General features: G+C 42.1%; 1 protein-coding gene across 9 annotated transcripts in view; it reads left to right on the top strand.

Annotated features, from left to right (window-relative positions):
• LOC147025128 (mesoderm induction early response protein 1-like) overlaps positions 1-27,239 on the top strand; it is a 212,033-nt gene that overhangs the window by 93,938 nt on the left and 90,856 nt on the right. For 5 of the 9 annotated variants that reach the window (XM_085885786.1, XM_085885791.1, XM_085885787.1 and 2 more), the window contains 5 exons: positions 16,687-16,791; positions 20,623-20,713; positions 20,853-20,917; positions 21,054-21,123; positions 21,846-21,982. In XM_085885786.1, coding sequence (XP_085741912.1) covers positions 16,687-16,791; positions 20,623-20,713; positions 20,853-20,917; positions 21,054-21,123; positions 21,846-21,982 — 468 coding nt within the window. The remainder of the gene's footprint in view (positions 1-16,686; positions 16,792-20,622; positions 20,714-20,852; positions 20,918-21,053; positions 21,124-21,845; positions 21,983-27,239) is intronic. The other 4 variants (XM_085885788.1, XM_085885795.1, XM_085885794.1 and 1 more) reach the window with 2 other exon arrangements.

Here is a 27,239-nt window from a genome sequence, read left to right as displayed (position 1 = left end):
AACTCTGCCATCCTTCTATCTAAATCCCCGACCTAACTCGTGCTCCCACGTCGTCCCTTACACTACAGCACATTCCTTTTAACACTACGTAGCTAAGCTACGTCCCCTCTACACATTCAAAGTCTGTCTCTGTCCTTAAATCATAAAATAATTTTCCCAACCTAAATCTCAACGAACATCCCTCGACCTAATCCATTTCACAGGCCCCATAAGGACTTACCCCTGCCCCATGAAGCTGGTCCAGCTAAGCTAACCCTTCCCCCTAACTAGTGTCATCCTGTGCCCTGCGCCAAGGGGATCATCCACCCCTTGCCCGGAAATCCTGTTCACCCGAAAGCGAGGCTTGCTTTTTTTTTTCCTCATGCAGCACCAGCGCAGCAACTCGCAACCTGCGCACCAGCGCGGCAATTCACAGCCGCGCACCTGTGGCGTGACGTCATGGCAGCTGTTCTCGTCCCTCGTCCCTCTTGGACGGTACCATCCGGCAGGGATTCACCCTCCTGCCGGATTCCAACCATACACGCAGCCATGACGTCACCCGGCGCATAAAAAAAAACACAAGCCCCACGTCTCGAGGGGTTCCCCACGCAAACACATGTGCTCTGCCCGTTGGAGCTTAACACACACGCCCGCGTGGAGAACCTGTCCGGTCCAAATCCGTTTACCTGCCTAGACTTTGTCCGTCCACGGGATCGGCAACATCCACCGCTGGCGTTTCCGGACCGGGCTTCACTCCCGCAAGCGAGCACGTGGCGGCCTCGTGCGTTGCACAGCACGAACCTCGCGCTCGCTGCTGTGTAAACCCGGCACGGTTACCAATCCAACTACAGCCGCCACTCGGCTTTTGTACCTCTGTCGCCGTTGTCGTTCGCCATTCCACCCACGCACACCTGCATGTCACGAAGCTCACACTCCACTCCATTACACTCACTCCGGGAGACACGGCTGCATGTTCGCACATGCCCACCGTCATCTCCCTTTCATACCGCTCTCTTACACACAGCGACCGAACACACACGGTCTCCCTTGCACTCGGCCGCTCACTCACTCATGCCATCCATCCCCTTGCACACGTGACTCCTTCCACACACGGTGCCTCATCCACACACGGCGTGCTGGGAAGCACGCTCTCCGGCACTCTTGCCACCACACCACTCACACACGGGGTCGCTTCCACACACGGGGGCGCACTCACACCTTGCACCACACACACCGGGACAACCACACTGGGAATTTATGCCACCCCAAGGGTTTCCGGGGCCTCTATACCCCCCAAGCTCTCCGTGCACCTGTCCACAGCACCCGTCCCCTCAACATCGCAAAGCACGACCGAACCCACCTGGTCCTGATCCGCCTCAAGGGGGTATATCCTCTCCCCTCGTTCCTGGAGGAGGCTATCCAGCTGCATGTACCGGGTCCCGACATGTTTCGTCAGTCTCCTCTCCATTAACTCCATTTTCCCCTTTATTACTTCGTTTACTTCCTCCCCTATCGTCTCTAACGATAGTTCCCCGACTTTCTCTCTTATTTGCTCCACTTCCCCTTGTACCTGTGTCACCACCTTATTTGTCTTGGATATTATCTCCCCCGTTGTCCTAAACTGCTCTTCCGTCTCGCCCCGGTGTTTTTCTATCCGTTCCCCCAGTTCCTCTGTCTTTTCTCCGGCTTTCCGCTCCATTTTATTGATTACCTCCTCATGTCTCTTTCTACATTCCTCCCCCACTTCCTTTAATCCTTTCTGTGTCTCCGCTTTTCCCTCCTTTCGCAGGTTTTCAATTCTGTCTGTCATTTCCTGATGTCTTTTCTCACAGTCCTCCTTCACGACTCCCAATCCCTCCTTTATTTTCCCTTGCTCTCTTTTTAATTCCTCTATCGCCGTCGTGTTCTTCCCTATTTCCTCCCTTATTTGGTCTTGACCCTTATTTACTTCTCCCAGTCCTCTTCCTACTTTGTCTATCTTTCCCATAACCGTCTTTATTTCGTTTGCCCTCTCTTGTTTGCTCTCTTCCATTGCGACCCCCACTCCTTTTACTTTTTCTTTCAACCCGGTCACCTCCGCTCGTATTGTGTCGACTTCCTTTTTCATTATCTTGCCAAAACGAAGTTTTGCAAGATATGTTAGTCAGCTTGTATGTTTTTTTTTATTATCATTTTTTTTTGTTTGTCTGTAATCACGTATAAAAAATTCTGCAGAGCACAGTTATCATGGGAAATTTTTGTAACTTCGCATATCAGAGGCCTATAGAGGTCTCTTTCAGTGCACAAAATTTTGAAGGTCAAGGTCAAAGGTCAAGGTCACTTTGGCGTAAATCAGGGGAGTCGACGAAACCCTTATTTTTTGAGTAATTTTGATCGGATTGTCTTCAAACTTCATGGGAATATAGTTCATGGTCTGGCTCTCAGCTGATTAAATTTTGGTGGCGATTGGCCTTGACCTTCATATGTTTTTTTTGTTGTTTTGTTTTTTTTTGGTCTGTAATCACGTATAAATCACTCTGCAGAGCACAGTTGTCATTGGAAATTTTTGTAACTTCGCATATCAGAGGCCTATAGAGGTCCCTTTCAGCGCATAAAAATTTGAAGGTCAAGGTCAAAGGTCAAGGTCACTTTGTCGCAAATCAGGGGAGTCGACGAAACCCTTATTTTTTGAGTAATTTTGATCGGATCGTCTTCAAACTTCATGGGAATATAGTTCATGGTCTGGCACTCAGCTGATTAATTTTTGGTGGCGATTGGCCTTGACCTTCATGGTTAGTGCCTGAGGTCAAACATATTTGACCCCAAGGTCAAATTTTCAAGTTTTAGGAACCATATCGTGTAGTGCTCAAATTGAACACCTCTGAGTGCTTTCTAGATACGTCAAGCTTGAGACATTATGACGTCATTTGGTGACGTTATGAGGCAAAAGCATATTTTTCATGGTTACTCTGTAAAACGATTCTCATCGGAATCTCTCGTAGGCAGATATTCCTCAAGGAGTCGCTCCTGGTGGATAGCAGCTCTGTTCACCTCAGTGTGACCTTAAAGAAGTCACACGTGGTCACCTTTTGGCAAGATACGGGTCACCCTGAGGTTGACATTGTTTTTATTTCGTTTTTTAGTTCGTCCAAGCTTCCTTTTAGGCTCATTCCCATGTTCTGGATCTCTCCCTGCATTTTTTTCCATTTCTTCCTTCATGTTTGTTTCCATTCTCTTTTCCATTTCGTTCATTTGTTGCATATTTCCATCCATTTCGCTGTTTATGTTCGCATTCATTGCCGCCAGCATGGCGCATAGCTGGGCCATGTCGGGTGTGCTCGGCTGAGCCGATTCGGCCAGGATCGGGGGGTTTTGGTGGAGAGGGAGATGGGAGGTGTCATACACCGCGGCCGCCGCCGTGCCCATTTCGGGCTCTGGGTTCAGTTGGGGGGGAAATTGTTCCTGCAAACCAATGTCCTGCTTGGGGTTTCCATCCTGGACCATGGATTCAACACATTCTAAATCCATTTCTAATACCCCCGGCTCCCGCGCGCCTTGAGACGCAATCTTATTTCTCGTAAGGGGTTAATTTAGCTTGCTCGTAATTTGGAGGGAATCGGGGGTCGCTCCTCTCACCCCTGGACGGATTCCCGTGAATTTAGCTGGAGACAGGAGAGTTTGTTATCCCACTCCTGACACCAGTGTTGCGAATTCGCGCCCGCCGGCGTGCGATCGGCCACGTGATTCGAATCGCGGCACGTCGCCCACCGGACGGACAATTCAGTTGTAACCCTCTCAGACTAACGCCGGGAGCTAGTCACGGGTGGGCCTTTCAGCCTCACCACGATCGTGCCAATCGGCCACCCGCGTGGGATAGGGTTGTTCGCCAAACTCGACTTACCTAAGTACCCACGCGGATGGTAAACCGGGCGATCGCACCTCGCTGCAGGTCGACTCCGGACACGGGCCGCTGAAGCAGTCCGTCCCGTACTATCGGGATAACCGAGCGGTGTTATCGTCGGCCTCGACGGTTCTGATTACTTATCGGGCGTATTAAGCCCACTACGAACCCTTTACGTGAAGCAAGATGGAGATTCAACAAAGGGAAGGACGCAGCGAAACGGGGAACAAGTTCACACAAGCACTTTATTCACACAGACACAGAGCACACATATACAGCCAAACTGAATCAGAAATGCACATGTATCAATTTAAAACAACAACAACAATGCAGAGCTACGACCGAATACGCGAACACACGGCAACACTTAAAACAATACTACTTGACGGACGGCGCCACCCACAGACATTTACACAAAAAAGCAAAGGAAAAGGAAAAAGAAGTCGCGACTTCCCTTTTCGTGGCCGGTGAGCCCCTTGTTGGTTTTTGTTTGAAATAAAAGATAGAAAAAGAAAAACGACTGACTCAAAGCGTCGCAGCCCGAATGATTCACATTTATTCCCTCTAAACAACAGGTTTGGTGCTAACTACACATGTACTTCAGAGATACCTCACCTACGGGACCTGGATGGTGGTTTGCGAATTTCCACAGCCGTAACAATATTATATGACACACCTGTGAGTACCTAAGGAGGTGTCAGAGTATATCGTATTGGCAATAAATCAATATATCGTAACTCTCATATATTAGCTTTAGTCAGAGAGATGAAAAATTAATTACCTGGGGTAGCCTCTGATGACTGTTTGGAACAAGAGGCAACAGACTGCTTTATTTGTGATTGACAATGTAAAAACAACACAGGCACTCATTTAACATCATTGTATTTTATTATGTTTAATACTTTTCCAGTAAATCTTCAAAGAACATTGCAATTTAACATTATTGTATTTTATTGTGTCTTACCTTTCAAGAAAATCTTCAAAGGACGTTGAAACATTGGGTAAATTCTGTGATGTTGGAGGTCTCGGAGGTATCCATCTTGGAGGCAGGTTATTCATGCATTTATTGAGGTCGCTGTGAAATTCTTGACGAACGTACTGGATTTCTGTCAGGACGTCATTTAGAGCTTTCCATTCCTTGTGGAGCTCATTAACAAAACAATTCACCTCGTCTATGAGTGAGTTTGAAATGCTGTAATAAAAAGGAAAATAATTAATTAGTTACATAATTTACATTAAAGTTACATTAAATTTAGTTATTTAAATTTTAAACATTAAATTAAATTAAAGTTACATAACATTAATTTACATTAAAGTTATGAAGTAACATTTACAATCAAAATGAAGACCAATTACTGCACCATAGTTCCAAGAAGGGAGCCAGACTTAACACTCACTCACACACACACACGCACACGCACACGCACACGCACACGCACACGCACACACACACATTCATTTTTCATTTCTGTTCCTCACAATTCTATCACGCGCACACACACACACACACACACACAGACACACACACACACACACACACACATACACACACACACACACACACACACACACGCACACACACTCTATAGGATTACATTAACAGTTTAATTGTGTATGAAGCTTTCCAATGTTGTGATGGGTCATTATATTTTTCTTCAGATGAAAGATGGTTCATCTCTGTTGGATCAAACGTTGGGTCATAAAGTAAATTCTCGTTATTTCCATCGGTGAAAATGTTTTTTGAGTGAGAGAAATGCCAAACTTATGAAGCATGTTTGAGGAAGTGAGAAGCAGTCTATTTTCCAGAATTACTGGGTCCGAATGAAAAACAGGAAAGACAACAATGGGGTAAGTCTTGGACAATATCCAAGTTGAGAAATGCTGTAATTTCTCCAAAATTTAATGCATTCATGTTTGAGAAAAGGTTCGAGTATGGAAAATATATTATAACAGACGAGTGCTCCAAAACAATTTTATAAAATAGAACAAAAACAAATATTTATTGACTCACTATATAAGTTTAATGTACATGAATGGTACCAAAATATGTTAAAGAGCATGAATAGAGGTTTGTCATTTCATCTCTGCTCAACAAAGATACTTAAAGGTCTAAAGAAGAGTGTATTAAATGAGACCATGAACTTTCAACATTACTTGAATGTTTATAGAGAGATGAATCTTATTAGAAATTTTACACACAAAATATTCTCAGAGACTGTTAAGAAGAAAGCTCCATCAGCATCTGATAAAAGATATATAATGAGTGATGGAAAATATACAGACATGACAGAAGTAAATAGACACCATGATTTTAAAGAATTTATTTATTTGATATTGAAGAACATTTGATCCATTTTAATACATACACTCTTTTGGTAGATTTGTCATTTGCAGATTTCAATGCTTTTACTCTTTCAGGCATAAAACTAACGAGTTCTGAGATTTTCTCTTGTGGGATTTCTGACCAGGCTTCATGCAAAAGGTTTCGCAATTCTGCCCGTGATGTTGGTTTCCTGGACTTTTTCCGCACAGCTCGATCCAATATGGCCGAGAGGTGTTCGATGGGATTCATGTCAGGAGACTGACTTGGCCATGGAAGTCGCTTGATCCCATTTCCGTCCTGCCATTCTTTGGTCTTTTTTTCAGTGTGGCATGGAGCTCCTTCCTCCATAAACGGTGTTGTTTTTGAATATCTGACCAGTGGAGAAGACAGGGAGAAGTTCATCCTCAAGGATGGAAATGTATATCGTAGAGTTGATATTGCTAACACACTCCACAAGCTCTGACCGACCAACATTCCAGATTGCTCCCCACACCATCACTGAATAACCACCGTGTTTGACAGTTGACTGCAATCAGTTCAAAGAGAACTCTTGATTGGGAAGTCTCCAGACACATATGCATCCACTGTCAGAAAATTGAGCAAATTGGGACTCATCTGAAAAAAACTACAGTTTCCCAAAACTCTAAGGGTCTGGTGGCCATCTCGTCATCCCATTTCTTTCTCCTTTGAATGTTGACTGCTCTAAGAAGAGGTTTTCTCTGAGCTGCTCTCCCATAGTAGCCCAGTTGATGAAGGTACCGTACGACAATTCTTGAGCTAACTTGGACCTCCTCTGCAACATATGCTGCCTTGCAACAGGGTGTTTTCTCAATGAACCGCTTGACAGCTCGACGACACCTTTCTGGGGGCCCAGGTCGACCAGAACGGGAAGCTGTGGATTCGTTGCCTTCGCTGGTGAATTGCTCGATCACCCAATTGACAGTGGAAAGTGGAATTCCAATGTTCTGAGCTATCTGACGCTGGCCGACTCCACCTTCCAAGTGGCCAACAATTCGTCCTCTTTGAAAATCGCAAAGGTCGTGTGCTCCCTGGGTTTTTGAGGCGTAGTTAATTGTCATACTCGAACCAGGAACTCGTTTATGCAAATAAATAGTTGAATATTAGGACAAATCACTGAGTAAAACTTGCTTTATACAGATGAAATGAATAAATTTAAGGTGTCTATTTACTTCTGTCATGTCTCTGTACATTACCTTATGGGTTTAAAGTATACCCAATTAACAAAAAAATGGGGTTGGGGGTTTTAACGGGCTACCAGTGCATTATTTTTAATTGATGAATAAATTAAGTTATCTCTGAAAATAAAACAAATATTTATGGGATCTCTCTTTGACTACTCAATTTGATTAAATATATGATCATGTGAAAGGAGGGCTAAGCCCAGCCCCGAGCAGGGCAGTAGTGTCCAAAGGGAGATGTTTGACGCAGTAATGTTCCAGTTGGAAAAGGAGAAATATGATTGAGCATAAGCGAGCGAATATTGCGACTTTGAGAAATAGGAGACATTACTGCATCAAACCCTCCCTTTTGACGCTACTGAAAGGGGTGAAAACATAACCTCCTTCACCTTCAATGGTGGAGGTAACAATGAAAACCTGAGTATTTCTTTTTATAAAAGAATGCTCCATCAAACCTAACACACAAATATTTATTAAAAGAGTTAAAAACCTTGTCAATTACTTTGAAGAGTGAATCCTTCACTCATGCTAAATCCAAATTTGTGTATAAAGTTGAAAAATCAAAAACTTCAACTTCATATTGAGGGTCTCTAAAGAAGAATCATTGTTCCAGAAAGTGTTAATACCAGAATTCTTCTCAATTGTGAAGCAATATTTCCTGAACTGTTCCCAAACAGCTTGTAAACCTGAGTTAACTATAACTGTTAACTGGTTGTTGGAGCATTGCCTGGCACCCGCTATAAACCTGTAGTTGTTGGGGTTCTTATGAATCTTAGGGATCCAGAAAAGCTGAAGAATACAAATATTAACCTCTTTACATTGGATACCAAAATAATTAACTAAAACTTCCTGATGCTCAGCGATAATATCTTGGAGTGACTTATGACAAGGAACATCAGTGCTATTTTCCAAACTAGTGAAATTAACTGTATCAATGCTTAACTCTCTTAATAAAACCTACATAAAACTTTTTACAAACCATAATATAACAAAATTATTGGCAGCCTTATCCGCGAGAGCTATCATGGAGATCCGGAATGTCTTTACAAACACTCGGCTTGTTCAACATTGGTTTAGACTGACCCAGTGAAAGCAAGCCCAACTACCAAAATTTTATAATTATATCAGCATCGGAGCAAACAGAGGCAGTTTAAGAAAATAACACGGCAAGCCAAAAGAGAGTATGAGAAAGATATGGCTAAGAATATTAAGCATCATAGCAAGGCATTCTTTAAGTACATCAAGGGAAAGGAACAGGTGAGAATCAGTGTTCGCTCATTGAGGAATAGCACTGGGAGAGTGGTTGGTGAGGAAAGTGAGATGGCAAGCTTCTTAATCAGTTATTTTGTTTCAACATTTACATTTTAAGTCAGGAGAATTGCCATAAGCTGAGAGTATCTATCAAGGACGTGAAGAAGGGCTTTTACAGAAGATCTAGGTTGGAGTGAAGGAAGTAAATGAACAACTAGGAAATATAAGAGTAGATAAGGCTCCCAGACCAGATAAAATGCATCTGAGAGTATTGAGGAAGGTGGCTGAGCAGATAAGCGAGATGTAAACGGATATTTTAATAAGCTCAATGGAGTCATGACAGGTACCGGAGGATTGTAGAATAGCGAATGTAACACCATGATTTCAGAAAGGATCCAGAGAAGAATTTAGAAAACCATTGACCTGTTAGTTTGACTTCAGTTGTGGGGAAGGTGTTGGAGACATTCATTTGGGAACAGATGAGGAACCATTTAAATCAATACAAACTAGTTAAAGGTAGTCAGCATAGGTTTACCAAAGGTAGTTCCTGTCTTACAAATCTTTCAGAGTTTGATGAAGCAGTTTCTGATTGAGTGGATGAGGAATGGAAGTGGACATTGTATATCTAGACTTTAAGAAGTCATTTGATGAGGTACCATGTAGGAAGTTGTTAGCCAAGGTGAGTACTTGTGGAGTAGCTGGTCAGGTAGCTAATTGGAGTGCACGCTGGCTTAGTGATTGGAAGCAAAGAGTGGCTGTGAGTGGGAGGATGTCTTGCTGGAGGATTTAAGTAGTGGGGTACTTCAGGGATGAGTACTAGGACCGTTATTATTCATTATTTACGTCAACGATTTGGAGAGTGGGGTGAAGAGTCAGCTTTCCAAATTTGCAAATGAAACAAAGCTTGGAGGTAAGGTCGATAGCAGAGGGGGTGGTGATCAGATTCAGGAAAGTATTGATACTTGCATCAATTGGGCAAAAGATTGTCAGATGCAATTTAACCTGAGCAAGTGTAAGGTGTTGGGGATGGGAAAGAACAATGAAAATAGAGATTACAGGATGCAAGGGGTAATTTTGGAGCATGTCGCACAGGAGAAGGATCTGGGGGTGGTAATAGATATGGGAGGTCAGCAGGCAGCACAGTGCCAGGCAGCTATGGATATAATAAGGCAAATAGGGTTTCAAATCGTATTCGGAGGGGGATCAGTTATAAACCAAAAGAGGTGGTTTTAACATTGTATAGGAATTTAGTGAGGTCACGTCTAGAATATTGTGTGCAGTTTTGGTCACCACAACTTAGGAAGGACATGGCTACCATAGAGAGGGTCCAGCGCAGGACTACTAGATTGATTCTGGGCCTGGCTCGACTCGGCTATGAGGAGCGAATGAAGGAGACATGGCTTTATACACTGGAAAGGAGGCGGTTACAAGGTGATGTGATGGAGATGTTTAAGATAATGAAAGATATAGACAAATTCAGTGTGGAATAATTATTCAGCAAAGTCGACATTGATAGGACCAGGGGCTATAGCCTGAGAGTAAAGAAGAGGAGAGTTAAGACAGTTGTCAGGCAGGGTTCTTTTACTCAGAGAGTGGTTCATGCATGGAATAGTCTCCCTGCAAAGGTAGTCGCAGCAGAAACAGTAAATAAATTTAAATTTAAATTAGATAGGTTCCAAGAAGTTATGGAGATTGAGGGGTATATGGATGTTGGTGGGACTTTTTGGTAGCTTAAGCATTGATGGGTGATTGTGTACTGAGTGTTGGGGAGGGGGAGGAGTCTCATCAAGGTGTGTTGTGTGGCTGATGTGTGTTTTTACCCAAGCCCACATGCCCTCTCCCCTTAAAAGATAAAAAAACCACAAAAGAAACTTGATTATAATAAAAAAAGAACAATTTGATTTTTATCCCCCGCCGCGTGGTGGAAGGGGGATATTGTTGTCACCCAGGTCATCCGGCTGTCCGTCTGTCCGTCCGGGCGTCAACATTTATAGCTGTGAGTGCTATAACTCATAAACTGTTCGCCATATCTATTTGAAATTTGGGTCACACATGTACCACCTGAAAAGGAAGAACGCTATTGATTTTGGGTGTGGCCGGATCCAAGATGGCCGACTGGGGCGGCCATCTTCAAAAAAATGTTTTTTCGCCGTATCGACTTGAAATTTGAGTTACACATGTACCACCTGAAAAGGAAGAACCCTATTGATTTTCAGCGTGGCCGGATCCAAGATGGCCGACTGGGGCGGCCATCTTGAAAAAATGTTTTTTGTAATAAATGGAAAACCGCTTATCTGATTTCAATTATTTTTGGTTACTACGTTCCTCACCCCTGGGGAACTTTTTCGAGATGATGAGCAAATGGTGTCTTGTTTCCAATTCACCTCCCTCATTATCTGGAATATGTAAGACCTTTTTCATTCAATGGCGGGGGATTCCCCATCTCTGATGGTATATTCTTATTTTTATCTGGTGTCGTTAAATTGGTGCAGCGTTGATGTGCTGCAGGCATCATGGGCTGAATGGTCTCGACCGGTGTCTAATTTCCTTGTGATTTCCACTGGTGACATTCATGCATTTGACATTTGCAGATTCGCCATGACATCATTGCAATACGTCGTTTACCTTCACGAGCGTTCGTAACATTGTATTTTGTTATATTAATGGTGTGGTGTTTTATTTATGTTTAGCCTGATGCAGTTTGGGAAAAAAATATATAGGGAGATTGAGTTTAAAGTAGAATGCGGAAAATATGTCAGGTTTTCCACCGGTGACATCCTCAGATTCGACATTTGCCGATTCGCCATGACATCATTGAAATGTTGCCAACTTTACTTCTGTTGGGATCAGCTGCAGTAAGTTTTTTTATCATATTTTTTTGCCCAAATGCTTCACGAAGCAGCTGTCGATGCCTGATGTTCAACTGAAGGTGTCACAGGAATCTGGAATTTCTTGGTTCATGGTTTGGCATTCACCGTTTCCGCATTGTCTTTTTGCATTTGGGCTCCCTCCCATGCATAGCACGGGTACCTCGCTGGTAAATGTCAATAATCCAGTTCAGGCTGTAACTTTTATTATCTTGCCAAAACGAAGTTTTTGCAAGATATGTTAGTCAACTTGTATGCTTTTTTTTTGTTTGTCTGTAATCACGTATAAAAAATTCTGCAGAGCACAGTTATCATTGGAAATTTTTGTAACTTCACATATCAGAGGCCTATAGAGGTCCCTTTCAGCGCATAAAATTTTGAAGGTCAAGGTCAAAGGTCAAGGTCACTATGTAGCAAATCAGGGGAGTCGACGAAATCCTTATTTTTTGAGTAATTTTGATCGGATCGTCTTCAAACTTCATGGGAATATAGTTCATGGTCTGGCGCTCAGCTGATTAATTTTTGGTGGCGATTGGCCTTGACCTTCATATGTTTTTTTGTTTGTTTTTTTTTTTGTCTGTAATCACGTATAAATCACTCTGCAGAGCACAGTTATCATTGGAAATTTTTGTAACTTCGCATGTCAGAGGCCTATAGAGGTCCCTTTCAGCGCATAAAATTTTGAAGGTCAAAGGTCAAGGTCACTTTGTCGCAAATCAGGGGTGTCGACGAAACCCTTATTTTTTGAGTAATTTTGACCGGATCGTCTTCAAACTTCATGGGAATACCGTTCATTGTCTGGCGCTCAGCTGATTAATTTTTGGTGGCGATTGGCCTTGACCTTCATGGTTAGCGCCTAAGGTCAAACATATTTGACCCCAAGGCCAAATTTTCAGGTTTTAGGAACCATATCGTGTAGTACCTCAAAATGAACACCTCTGAGTGCTTTCTAGATATGTCAAGCTTGAGACATGACGTCATTTGGTGACGTTATGAGGCAAACGCATATTTTTCATGGTTACTCTGTAGAACGATTCTCATCGGAATCTCTCGTAGGCAGATATTCCTCAAGGAGTCGCTCCTGGTGGATAGCAGCTCTGTTCACCTCATTGTGACCTTAAAGAAGTCACACGTGGTCACCTCAGATTCGGCATTTGCAGATTCGCCATGACATCATTGAAATGTGGCATCACACGTGGCAAGATACAGGTCACCCTGTGGGTGACATTGGTTTATTTTATTTTTCATTTCTGGTTACTCGATTTCCTTCTCGGTTTGGCCCGATGGGATAGCAGAGAGCAGGGGTCAGCAACCTTTTAGAAGTGGCCTGCCGAGAGTTAAACTATTCACTCTTATTTATGGATCTGCTTGCCATTGATACATTTATAACACCAATAATACTCCTACTTACATTTTTGCAGCTTCATTCATAAATAAATTAAAAGTCAGATCTTATCATTTAGTATGATCCTTGCTCTTGATTTCCTTTGCTGAGTTTTCATGACTTTATGAAAATATCTGTTCACAGAGGTATGTATATCGAAATGCTGAGAATCATCTTTACTATAATTCACTGTCTGTCCGTCTGTCTGTTCCCAGGTACCGCAAAAACGGCTGAACCGATCGCAACCATTTTTGGGGTGTGTAATGAAATCCTGGGACCCCTTGGAGTAAAATAGGCATAAATAGAATAACATGACCCCCTTGACGGCTCCCGTAAGGGAAAATGACACTTCCTTCAAACAGTCAATCACAGGCAAGGACTTCCAACGGGTCAGGATAGAGACCCTGTGATCCCTCTCTGTAGCCTCAAGTGTGCACCACAGATCCCTAAACTTTTAGGCCAATAAGTCTGAGCATCGTAACTCAATGCTGCATTTCAAAATTCCCAACACCCATCTACTAAAACACTCAAATCCATGTTGCTAGAATCAAAGTTGTTTGGTTTAATTAGAAAAGAAAACATCAGGCCAAAATGTTGGAAATCTTGAAATCTGACAGAAAATTCTGTTCTTGCATGTACAATTCCAATCTTGGCAACACTGACAGTGTGGTGTGTCAATAGTTCTTTAAAATGTTGGAAATGGAAGAAAGTTGAAGTGTCAATGTCCTGAGAAAAAATTAGTAGGTTCGCAAGAAATGTCTTCAATGTTTCAAAAAGACCCATAACAGTTTGGCCTGCACACTGCAGATGAAGGTTGGATTAATTTAGATATATGGTGATGTCAGTTAGAAACATTAGTGTCATGATCCGTGGCACTTCTCGCGAGATTTCCTGTGAATCAAGATTGGCTGGCCCCACTAAAAGTAATGCAGTAAATAAACGAATTGAATTTTTTTTCTTTCTCTATCACAGCTTCCATTGGGTAGCATAACTTATTCTAAATTATGCTACCCAATGGAAGCTCTTGTTTTTTATTTTGGAGAGTGACAGAGCAGTCAACTTAGTTTCTTCCCCGTTAATTTGACTTTTATTGTTCGTGCCATTCAAAATCATCTTGCATGCCACTCATGCACGCACACACGCCGTACGTTGCTTACTCTTGGCAAAGAGGGTATGCACACTTTCCTCTGAGCTGTCTAGCTTAGGTTTGAATTGGAGCCCAACCAATGCCAGCTTTTGGGTCTGATGCCGATACCGATTTTGGAGAGTCCCAGTCCACAGATTACTGATTATTGACTGTTATTTTGTCAAAAAATACAGAATTTTTCAAATAAATTTGAAAATTTTCTCTTTTGTTGAACTTTCAATATTTGAGAACATTTAACTTAAATTATACTGTGAACGAGCAAACAAATATATAAAAATACACACATCAATAACTTTTTCATGGATTCAACATTAAAAAAAAAAAAGTAAAAAATACTTGAAATTGAACTTCAGCTATTTTAGTGGAATCTGGCAGTGCTCAGACATGAGAGTTCAGTTCTCATTGCCACTCAAGCAGTGGCAGATTGTAGTGAAGAAAACACAAATTCTCTGCATTTTCACCACTGAGGGAGCAGCTCCTCTTTTATCGTCGGAAATGTTCCAAACTGTGCTGAACACCCTCTCACTGTGAACTTTTCTCTTCAAAGTTGAGGCTCATGGAGGAGTATTTGCTCCAAAAAAGGATTCACTGATCCTTTTATTTTGAAGATATACCCAAAACTTTATCAAAAAACTTTACACCTTTGCAGGTGTCAGATCTGGGAGACCCTGGAAACTTAAGAAAATAAACTTTTGAAAAAGAATGTTTTTTTTTTTTTAATTCTTCTGGGTACAAATTTGAGATTAATGGGGGAGTATTTGCTCAAAAAAGTGATTCATTGGTCCTTTTATTTGGAAGATATATATTTCTTTGAGATAACCAAACAATGCAAAAAATAGAATGGAATAAAATAGGTCTAACATTTGCAGAACAGTATGCCAAACAACAAAAAAACGATGAGTGTCTCACTAAGCAATTCCAAAAACCAACCAACAGTAAGACCCATAAACTTGCAAAGCTCGTGAAACTCATAAAATAATGAAAATAAAACGAATAAGCTTGGAATCGAAGCAGTAATCTGATTTCAAATTGAAAGGGGGGGGGGGTGGGGAGCTGGTATAAACGGCCTGATATGCACCCAATAGCCTGGTGTAAAACATCAGGGCACATCGATGGCATATATACTGATACCGATGCTGAATAACTAATGCTGATACCGATGTTTTTTAAAAAGCCGAATATCGGCCAATATATCAGTTGGGCTCGAGTTTGAATCTCAGTCCAGCTCAAAACTGTCAATCCGGTGTTTTGCAGGCAGGATAAGGCACATCAATGTGTGTGCTGTCCCTCAGATGGACGTTAAACTGGGTGTCCTGTCTGCCGGTAGTAATTGCCCCGTGCACATAAAGCGAAAAGTGGGGTTAAGCAATCGGTTTATGTCCATCCATCCTTCTGTCTTATCAGTTTACGATTGAGGAACAAATTATTTAAATCCGATGTGATGTTTTGAACACAAATCAGAACATGAATCAGAAGACAAGTTTTCCATTTTACAATACTTTGGCTTTGAATTTGTCCCGATTGTGCACGCTCATAGAGGTGTGAGATAATGTTTTCACTCTGTCTGCCTGCCTTTCAGTCAAAAAAATAGAAAATCTTTCCAAACAGGAAACTTACTTTTTCTTCAGGATGTTATAAAGGACACAAACAACAGGACGAATAACTAATGTAACATGTTAGATTGGGTTATGTAATAGATGCTGGGTAAAATGGCGGTAAAACCTAGAATTAATTTATTTAAATTGAATTAAATAGTTAAACACTAGAACACAAATCGCCTTAATTATACTTAAAATAACCACGATCTGTATCGATAAATAGCATGAGAGGGTGTGGCATGTGAGGGGGTTGGGGTGAAGAAGATGCCTATTGATGCTGCGTTCGATGGTGATTAATAAGACCCCCATCACCTAAACTGACTCGTCGTCATCTTATTACAGTGTATAAGGGTGATTTTTTTTTTTTTGTATACATAGTTGAGGCTGGTCGAAGAGCTAGTACTAATACACTAAACATATCAGGATACAACACGACAAAGGGTACAGTTGAGTGGGGGGAGGGGTGCACAAACAGCAGAGTTGAAGGGCAAGATGGAGACAGACTTAGAGAAACAAAGAGTGTGTGGATGAATGAGGGGCAGTGGAGGATGCATGAGGATGCATAAGAGTGGACAAGATGGATACAGAAGGAACCTCTCAGGAGGGAAAACTGGAAATTTGGAAGGAGGGATTGAGGTGGGGGTTAATAAGGGTAGAAAAGTGATGTACTGTACATAAGACTGCTTCAGTCATGCTAAATTTATGGATTTTTTTTAAGGGTCTTTAAAATCAATCTTTAAATGAATTTTATTAAAATTGAAGGACTGTATTATACTTGAAAGCTGCTTGGGGTATCGTGTTCTATGAACTCTTTAGTTAGTAGATATTAAAGATCCCACACCATTGTTTTGCAAAGAGTAGGTGAGCTATCATCGGTACCCTGGCCAAATCAACAATTACTGCACCTTCATTTGATTATCCTGTCGGAGTGGTGACTTGTCCCGGGTTGCAACCCTGGCGAAAGAAACTATTTTGGCAAAACTGTATGTGTACATGTTACATGATGCTGATGTTCATGATTATAATGATGATTTTTCTTCATTCCCAAATTCTCTTAGAATGACATTCCATTTGATGAGCTGATGAATTTCTACGGTTATGAGTCTGAAATGCCTGTTGGAGACTGGGACTGGGACACCGACTCAGCTGTTAGTTTCACCAATGTAAATACTTTTCTCAAGTTCTGCCAATGTAAAATTTTATTAATCTTTAAATTCAGTAGTCCTCTGTGTACTGTACATTTAAAAAGTAGGACACTCATTTCAAAATACTTATAGCAAAGGCTAGAGTGACTTGCACAGAGATTAAACACGATTTTTATGCTGTTATGTATTTACTGTACATTGACCCTTTTTTTCATTGTTTCAAAATTGGAACACTATCACACTTGTCTTTTATTTTAATAACTGATCAAATGTACAAATCGCGTTTTCTTCTAAGTGACGCTTTAAAAAGGAATATCTCTCAAGACACTTGCCATATCAGGTTTAATTTTCACTGCATAAAAGAGCTTTGATATAAAAACGATTTAATGGTATTTAATAACATGTGCAGGGCTGGTAGGATAACTTATTGGTATACACACTCGACTTTGAGATGTCAAGCCTGGGTTTGAATTGAACAATCTACAAGCTGTCATCATTGTGTTTCTCATACAGAGCGATGCATCAATGGGTGCGCCATCCCATCAGAAGGATGTTAATCTGTCAGCATTGGTAAGGCCTTAAAGATCCCATTTATTAATGGAGGCCTTTATTAATGGTGAGGTTTTTTGCAAAGAGGCGGCAATTTATCGCAGTCAAACACCAGGTCGGGCCAGCCAATTCCTGAAAGACTTGAGCCAGAAACTTTCGCTGGTCAAACCTACAAGAATGTCTGAATACTTGGTGCCATCAAAGAAGTTAGTAGTAATCGTGGTTAGTCTTATTCTTGTGCACCATGCTCACTCGATGCAGAGTGCTGCTTCTGCAGAACTGGGGTTACAATCTGGGACAGGTTGCCACTCCGACATAGGATACCTGAATGAGTGTGCAGGACTTTGGGGTTTGGTCAAGGTTTCAGCTAAAGCTCGCCTATTCTTTGCAAAGGTTATCTTGAGATATGTAACATTCACCAATTAATGTGAGTAAACAGAACACCCTGCTTCCCATCCATCTAAGGGACAGGCACAAACATTGATTCCTCACCATGCATGTAAAACGCCAGGAAGACAGTTTATAGCTGTACTGAGATTCAAAACCAGGATAGATGTCTCAAAGGGAAGTGTGCATGTATGGTCATAGTCGTATTATATTATTTTACTTTTTGTCAGCTTTGTTTTTTCTCTCTGTTTCGAATTAATCACTGATATGGCATTACATAGTGGGACTATTGTGAAACTGTCATTGTGTGTACACTGTACTGTTAAAAAATGTTATTGAAAGCAAAAGCACACACAATAAGAGGATTCTTGTAGGCTAACATGGTGTAAGGTTGAATTCTTAAATTAAATCGTACAGTAAATACAACTGTCTGTTTCATATCCAACTAGTAGGGACTGCAAGTAGCCATCTCACTTCAAGACTAGTTTCTACCACTCCTGATATTAACTCGGTCTAGAAATTCTTCCATAGAAATCTGCTCTCTCATATGCACAGATAAGTCCCATCTTGTCTTCAGTTATGCTCCCCTTCTTCCTGCACATGCAACACTGAATCTTGCAGTGAGGCAGATGCTTTTAAACAACTTGCCTTCTCTTCCTCGAATGCAAACCCGACTGAAGGCAATCTCAGATCATTCCATAAAGCCCACAACAAGTGTGTCCACTCTCAGGAGAACGAGAAAACAACATCTGTCCATCTTCCAGATGTAACTTTCAAACTTGTCTCCTGCCTTTGGAACCTGGTGATGCCTTGTTCAGTCTCCCTCTGGAGAATGCTCCCCCATAATCCCTTCTCTCACTTCAAGTGGCACAACAGCCGACTCCACTCATGAGAAGGCCGAATACCTCAATTCTGTGTTTGTTTCCAAATCTTGTTCCCCCATGAACCCCTCACTCGCTCTCTGTAAGCAACCTACTCAGTCGCAACCAAATGCTCATGGGCTCTGTATCCTGAGATGGTGGAGAAGATTCTGGCAACCCTCGACTCTGATTCTGCAACTGGACTAGATGGCATCATCTCACATGTCCAAAAAACCTGCTCTGTTGCTGTGTCACATTCACTTTCTGGTCTGTTCACCCTATCATTTGCCCTAGGTCATATTTACTCTGCTTGGAAGTATGCCAACATCACTGCATTACAATAAACAGGGTGAAAAAACGGATCCCCTTAACTCTAGACTTATAAGCTTACATCCAATCATTAATCATCAAGGTCATGGCATCCATTACAGTTGATATAAAATCCTTGCTTTTCTCTAACAGCCTGATCTCTGATCATCAATTTTGAATGGGACTGGGTCACTACCCTGGCCAAACTGCTTCTACTTTCCCAACAATGGATGGAGTCCCTCAATGTCAGACATGAGATCAGGGCTTTCTCTATAGACATATATCAAGCTTTCGATACAATCTGGCATCCTGCCTTGCTCTCCAAACTCTCTGCCTTTGCAATCCAAGACCAACTCCATACTTGACTTACTGACGTCCACACATGTAACCAACGTGTGGTACTCAATGGAATCTTCTCATCTCCTCTCCCTCTCAAGACTGGAGTGCTCTGAGGCAATGCTGACCCACTCCTCTTCCTGATTTTCATCAACGATCTTTCTGACTCTGGAATATCCACTTTATCTTTTTGTTGACGACTCCACCATTTTACGTGACATCCTCATCCTTCGGATCCCTTTCTTCAGACCTTGATAGAATCACAAACTGGTCAAACACTTGGAATGTGTATTTTAATCCTGACAAATCTCGCACTCTCACTGTCTTTCCAACAGTACTGTCTGGCAGAACCCTCCCATATACTTTCTTTAAAATCCTCTCAGAGATCAGTCAGTCAAACAATTGGGTCTCATGATCAGCCATGATATTTTTTGGGCAAACCACATTTGTAAGTTCCAAAACTGGTCACCGACTGGACATCCTCTGTCATGATAAGTCCTTTTGAACTCTTATCCACATGCAAGGCCTACATCAACAGCTTGAATGAGTACTGTTCTCCCTTCTGGGCTGGCACCTCTACCCAATGCCTTGTTCAGTTTGACGTCATGGAAACCAAGGCTTTCAAGATCACTGAAATATCCCATGATGAAGCTGAGTCTATTGGCCTGTCACTTTCACATTGCAGACACACCAATGGTCTCTGTCTTCTACCACCTCCATTTTGGTCTTGTGCCCTTTGCTCATTCCGTGCTTTATCCCCTTATGTTTCTGCAGAGCACATATGGTACACCATCAACTCCCTTCTGGTGAAACTCCCAAAATCCAGAATCGCTGCTCATCTCCACTCATCCGTTGCTCTTTTTCCCACCTGTGGAACCAACTTCCACACTTTCTTAAATGTGTATTCTTCCCTCCAGATATTCAAGACAGCCGTTCACCACCATCTCAGATCATCCACAATCCAAAACCATATTTTCTATCCCAGTGAACTACACCTCCCTGCCCCAAGCCCAAGAGCCTCTTCCCAAATTTCCAGATTGTTCTTCTTGAGAGTTTGCTTCTGTATCCATCTTGTCCACCCCATGCATCTTACCCTACCCCTCATTGTTCTCCCTATTTTTTGTCCCTCGGCATGACTGTTGGTGTGTTTCCCCAGTCTTTCTGCTGTTCCTTCTGTTCGATTACGTCCTGAATCATTCAATGTACGTACTGGCTCTTCCACGAGCCTTCACCTTGCTTACAAAGGAATCTAACAATGCTACAAGTTCAGAAAGTTCAATGGCTCAGAGACCGCATTCATTACATGTTAAGCTATTCATATATTGTAAAGTATCAATCAAAATCGAACGATTGGCTTTTGGCTTCCTGTTGAGTGTGGTATCAGTCTTTGTGTTCATTGTCTTGACAGAATGATGGGGTACGGCACTTTTCTCAACGGAGTACGCCATCCATCCTCGGCTCACCTCGTTGCTCTCGGATAATGTCGCCTTCCCACACTCGTGAGTCCTGGGCTGGGCATTTATCTGTCTCTGCCTGCACAGTCTTCTCTTCATTTTCATTTTGTATCATAGCTGTGAATCCTCACCCTCTACTATTTTCTCTAAAGATATTTAATATTATTGTTATTATTCATTTTAGGAGGATGGAATGACAGTCTCAGTGACTCAGACGATGAGAGTTGGCTTCCTCGTGGACGGAAGAAGGTAATACCAGAACTGGTCTGCTCGATCTCCAATGCTCATACTCCTGAAGATAAAGCAGTGCTAATAATCTACCCACCACTTTTTCATGAATTCCCAGATTCAAACTGCAAGCATTTTTTTTCCTCTCGTCTTGTAGGTTTTGGTGGGCCCTCGTTATCAGGCTGATATTCCAGACATTCTTACTCCAGACCAGGAGGATGAAAAATGTGAGCACTCTGACAGTCGGCTTGCCTTTACGTGAAACCTCATGCTCACCGTGCAACTGGTCACCCATCTACACCATCTTTCAGTCCTTTTACGAAAGTCCTCACTTAATTTAATTATTTTAGGTTTCATCAGATTCAATATAAAAATATATAAGCTGTATGTGCTATTTCCCTTTCAGAACATTATTGTCACCAGCGGGCACGGAGAAGGGTACTCTCGGCCGAGAAAGGGCGGGAGTACCTTTCTCGGCCCACCTTGGAGTTGGCATTGTGCTGCTACACAGTCTTGGAAATACACTTTTTAATTTTTGTCATTTTTAAAAGAAATTTTATTGATCACAACATATACTCCATATCATAAGAAAGATTTTTAATACCTGCTACCACCAAAATTGGCGCTTTTTCTCCACACGTCAATTTTGGAGTTTTTCGGTGGCATCCACTTTTGCTTCATTTCAGTAAGTTGGTGCTTAATCTTTTGCATTTAGCAAGGGAAAGTATTAACTGCCAGTAATAATTTGTAACTATTCTCTTTGGATTTGATCAGGAAAGGCGGGAGGAGAGGGGGGCTGCCATTTATCCCCCAGCGGGCCTTGTGATGCCACCTTCTTTGACTATCATCTCAACTATCCACTTTTGCCAGTCGGTGCATTGTAAACAGTTTGTACAAAAGGACTCCATTAAAGCAGTTGATCTTTGTCTCCTTCCTTGTTTTTTTACAGTGTCATGTAAATCAGCAGCCCTTCTGTGGAGGTTTGGTTGTGTGTCTGAGGCTGATGTTGAGGCATACCTTCGAGAAGCCACAGCTCCGTCCTGTTTGCCTCTGCGCCACACCTCACCTGTTCGTGATGATGAAAGGGTGAGTCGAGTGTTGACTGTTGTACTTTTTATCTTGCCAAAACGAAGTTTTTGCAAGATATGTTAGTTAGCTTGTTTGTTTTTTTTTGTTGTTTTTTTTTTTGTTTTGTTTGTTTGTTTGTCTGTAATCACGTATAAAAAAATTCTGCAGAGCACAGTTTCATTGGAAATTTTTGTAACTTCGCATATCAGAGGCCTATAGAGGTCCCTTTCAGTGCACAAAATTTTGAAGGTCAAGGTTAAAGGTCAAGGTCACTTTGTCGCAAATCAGGGGAGTCGACGAAACCCTTATTTTTTGAGTAATTTTGATCGGATCGTCTTCAAACTTCATGGGTATATAGTTCATGGTCTGGCGCTCAGTTGATTATTTTTTGGTGGCGATTGGCCTTGACCTTCATGGTTAGCGCCTAAGGTCAAACATATTTGACCCCAAGGTCAAATTTTCAAGTTTTAGGAACCATATCGTGTAGTACCTTAAATTGAACACCTCAATGAGTGCTTTCTAGATATGTCAAGCTTGAGACATTATGATGTCATTTGGTGACGTTATGAGGCAAAAGCATATTTTTCATGGTTACTCTGTAGAACGATTCTCATCGGAATCTCTCATAGGCAGATATTCCTCAAGGAGTCGCTCCTGGTGGATAGCAGCTCTGTTCACCTCAGTGTGACCTTAAAGAAATCACACGTGGTCACCTTTTGGCAAGATACGGGTCACCCTGCGGGTGACATTGGTTTATTTTTATTTTATTATTGTTACTATTTGTGTGCTGTAAATAAAACTAGAAAATAGATTTGGAATCAAATGCGTCATGGACATGCCTCTGCCCACATTATATGGAAAGCCACTTACATTTGATCTTAATAAAAGTTCACAGGTAAAGTTAAAGGTCACAAGAGAGATAGAAGAGAAGAGAAATAGAGAAGAGACATCGGATGCATTGAACTGGAGTTGTGCTCTAAGTCATTTTCATTCAATGGATATGTGACCTTTGATCTTTGGAAACCAAATTCCTTTGTAATAAATCCATATTTTTATGACAGGTGTGTCAGGTTTGGTTGAAATCCCTTCAGTGGTTCACAAGTTGTAGTGATAACATGAAAACCGATTACTGACAGATGGACGAAACGCGAGACAGACAACCTTGAAACATAATACCTCCTGTCTTCTGCTGTGGTGGCATAAAAAATTGTTTAACTGTTCAAGTTAACCTTTTGTTTTCAAGTGAACCTCTTTATAGAGTGGATCCTGGGCTCAGCAGCAAAATGTAGATTTTGCATACAATTTTTATACATCCTTGTGTGTTTCCACTTGCTTCCTTTAAAGAGTATTTACCATCTACATTATAAAAGGAGCCATGTCTGTCTGTTTGTCTTGTTGTAACATGAGAATAGATGAACGGATTTCAATGAAACCAACGACGGTGGATTCAGGAAACTCAGGAAAGGTTGGTGACACACACACAAAAAAAAGGTTGGTTTGTGTATGGGTATACAATATACTGTACATGGGTACAAGTGGCAAACTGCAAACACCAACTTGCAACACTGGTTATTATCCCCACACGGAGGGCAGGATCTCTCCCAGAAATCCTCTTTTTTATTCTTGACCCATAGATTAGCCATTGCAGCAAAGATGGGTGTTCCTGTCAGCGAAGCGACAGATCTTGGATGCCAGTAGTTATCTAAGACCGGTATACTTTGTCATGTAAAAATAATAAAATACCATTGAATCGAATATTGGTTAAATTGTATGGTCAATAGAACGATCCTGTTCATCCTAACGGAACTCTGCTGTATTTACAGGTGTTCGTCTGTGTACCGTTTAAGGTGGCTGCTTTCCATGCTGCATTTGCTGTCATGATAGACCAAAAAAAACTGTTTTGTATTTTCTGTCATGTCCACGGCGGTTAAGACTGACCTGGTCGGATAGCCGAACGGTTCTACCTTGGAGATTACCACGTGTGCAGGATGGAGGGCGGCAAGGACGCGTAACAGATGGAAGCATGAGGGTTTTCATTCAAACCCACGACAAATAGACAGACACAATCAACTTTAATAAATCGGGTTTAATGAACAGAAATCGATTGTTTATAATGGAAATATATCAAAGCATAATAATAAAAATGTGAGGTAAACTCAAGCTAATTTCAAGATGTCTCCACATGGACTTAAATACAGACAAGGGAAAAGATAAAATAAAAGAAATTCCCTTCCTTTATTCTGGCATTTAGCTGGGTGTCCAGAGATGATCCTTCATGAGCCTGGCATCGTCTAAACCGCGTAGTCACTGCATGAGAAACCGCACCCAAAATGGCGCCGATCCGCTCTTTGGGCGGGAAATGTACAGTTCATGGTAATTCACGTGGGTGGTCCTCCTTTGTTAAGGGCCCACAAACCTTCATTCAGTTTTTTCTCACGATCAAATGTGCTGACCCGCTTCTCTCTTATACCAGGTCCGCTCACAATGACTGCCCACCTTCATCCTCGAACACACAATGGGATAACACAGAGTTCGTTGAGAGGTGCGCTCCTGTTCTTATCTCTCTCATAAATGTACACTTCACAACTCAGCCGAACAAACAACAGCTATCGTCTTGCTCCAACACGCAGGCAAATTCACACAGCACGAACACGAGAATTGTGCAGCCTTCCTTTGGCGTGTTGATGGGAGAAACCAGTGAGCGAGAGCCTTTTTGTCTCCACCGCATCCCTCACCAAACGATCTCTTCTCTGATCGTCTCCACTTCCCCTCACGTCACATCAACCAATCCCAAGCCTCGGGGCGTGGCCTGCCAGTGGTTGTTGTTAAAGCATCGTTCCTTTTTATATCCAGCTTTGTAAATGCAAAATTGTAGGCAAAGGCCACAGGGGGCAATCACATAATGGGAGCAATTAGCCTTAAAATCTATCAAATTAACACAGCACCACCCCTCGTGCAGTGACACATAACTTAAGCTGACAGTCTTTCCCACTTAAATTACATTGAGATATCTCCTGCTTGTCCACGGACCAAACTACTCTATAAAATTCTACCTTTGCTTTGAAATTCCTCCTCCTACCCCACAAACATAACTATATATATATATATATATATATATATATATATATATATATATATATATATATATATATATATATATATATATATATATATATATATATATATATATATATATATATATATACATACATACATACATATATGTATACACACACACACAGTGTACAAAACATTAGGAACACCTTCCTAATATTGAGTTGCACCCCCTTTTGCCCTCAGAACAGCCTCAATTCATCAGGATATGGAGACACTACAAGATGGCAAAAGTGTTGCACAGGAATGTTGGCCCATGTTGACTCCAATGCTTCCCACAGTTATGTCAAGTTGGCTGGTTGTGGATCTCTACTCCGAATAGCTCGTTCCATGTCATCCCACATGCTCAATTGGATTGATATCTGGTGACTGGGCAGGCAAGCCACTGCAGAAAGCTGAATTCATTGTCATGTTTGTAGAACCATTCTCAGACAATCATAGCATTATGGCATAGGGCATTATACTGCTGAAGAAATCCATTTGCAGATTGATGCATTGCTGTCATGAAGGGATGCACCTATTTGGCAATGACGTTCAGATATCTGGTGGTATTCAAACGTTGCTCAATTTTTATCAAGGGTTCAATGTGTGTCATGAAAACACACCCCACACCATCACACCACCAGCCTGCAATGTTGACACATGGCATGATGGATGCATGTACTCATGTGGTTTTCTCCAGACCCTAGTCCTCCCATCAGCGTGAAATTGCAGGAACCAAAATTCATCAGATCAGGCAATGTTTTTCAAATCCTCTCCAGTGTTAGCGTTTTCATTCCTTAGCCCACTGCAACCGCAGGTTCTTGTTTTTTGCTGAATGAAGTGGAACTCTGCACGATTGTCGGCTGCCAGACCCCATTTGTGTCAATGTACGACGAGTTGAGCATTATTTTATGGGCCTTCAGGCATCAATGTTGTACTGGACTGTCAGTTGACTAACTGTTGCCCGTCTGTTTCTCCGCACAGTGTCAGCCTCCTTTGGCCTCTTTCATCAATGAACCCTTTTCGACCACTGGCCTGCTATTGGCTGGATGTCCTTTGGGTAGTGGACCATCCTTGATACACATGGGAAAATATTCAGCATGAAAAACCCAGCAGCGTTGCGGTACTTGACACGCTCAAACCGGTGCACCTGGCACTGACTACCGTACCCTATTCAAAGGCACTTAAATATTTTGTCTTTCCCATTCACCCTCCAGCACACTAACACAGTCCATGAAACAAGGCTTAAAAATCCTTCTTTAACCTGTCTCCTCCCCTCATCTACACCAATCCAAATGGATTGAACAGGTGCAATAAATATGGGATCATAGCTTTCACTTGAATCACCTAATAAGTATTTCACAGAAAGAGCAGATGTTCCTTATGTTTTGTACAGTGTGTGTGTGTGTGTGTGTGTGTGTGTGTGTGTGTGTGTGTGTGTGTGTGTGTGTGTGTGTGTGTGTGTGTGTGTGTGTGTGTGTGTGTGTGTGTGTGTGTGTGTAGTTGGGGGTCAGTGGCGAGAACGACCGCAAGGTGGGGGAGGTTCCGCAATCTCCCACCAGACTCCCCGGAATTGTAGGCCGTCGCTCCGGAAAATTCTGTGAGCTGGCAGGTCACTGAACCGACCGTGGACGCCAATATTTCAACCGCGTAGCGTAGGGTCTGTTTCTCTTCAACCAATTTACCGAATTAACTGCGCGATTTCGACGACCGGGGAAGCCACGCCCTCCGCACCTCTTGCTCGAACCGGGTCAGTCTACCGACTGCGGTAGAATTCCAACATCCGACCACCAACTCCGGTTCGGATGCAGCAGAGCGGAAACTGCCAAAGCCGTGCCGGCTGGAATGAACAGATTATCGGGGATGAAACCCCGCTTCAATTCAGATCCGAACCATGCTGGACCAATTCAAGAAAGGACGGAAATGAACTGGGGACATTTCCAACAAGTTTTATTTACAGTAAAACACAAAGGCAAGACTTAACATGGATATGAAAGAAATATGTACAATGTTCCAAAAACACATTCAGTTCTCCTAAAAGACGGGCCCACACGCAGACACACACACAAATGAAAATAAACCCAGAGTTCTTCATTGGATCCTCGCAGCCGAGGAGAGAGACAAGCTGGGGGTCAGAGTTTTGATGGGTACCTGGCCGTCGAAGAAAGAGGGTACTCCA

Source organism: Eptatretus burgeri, chromosome 6 (assembly GCF_056783735.1).
Source record: "Eptatretus burgeri isolate ZD-2024b chromosome 6, Ebu_testis_v1, whole genome shotgun sequence".
NCBI classification, from domain to species: Eukaryota; Metazoa; Chordata; class Myxini; order Myxiniformes; family Myxinidae; genus Eptatretus; species Eptatretus burgeri.
The sequence above is the reverse complement of the archived record's forward strand: the minus strand, read 5'-3'. Positions and strand labels throughout refer to the sequence as shown.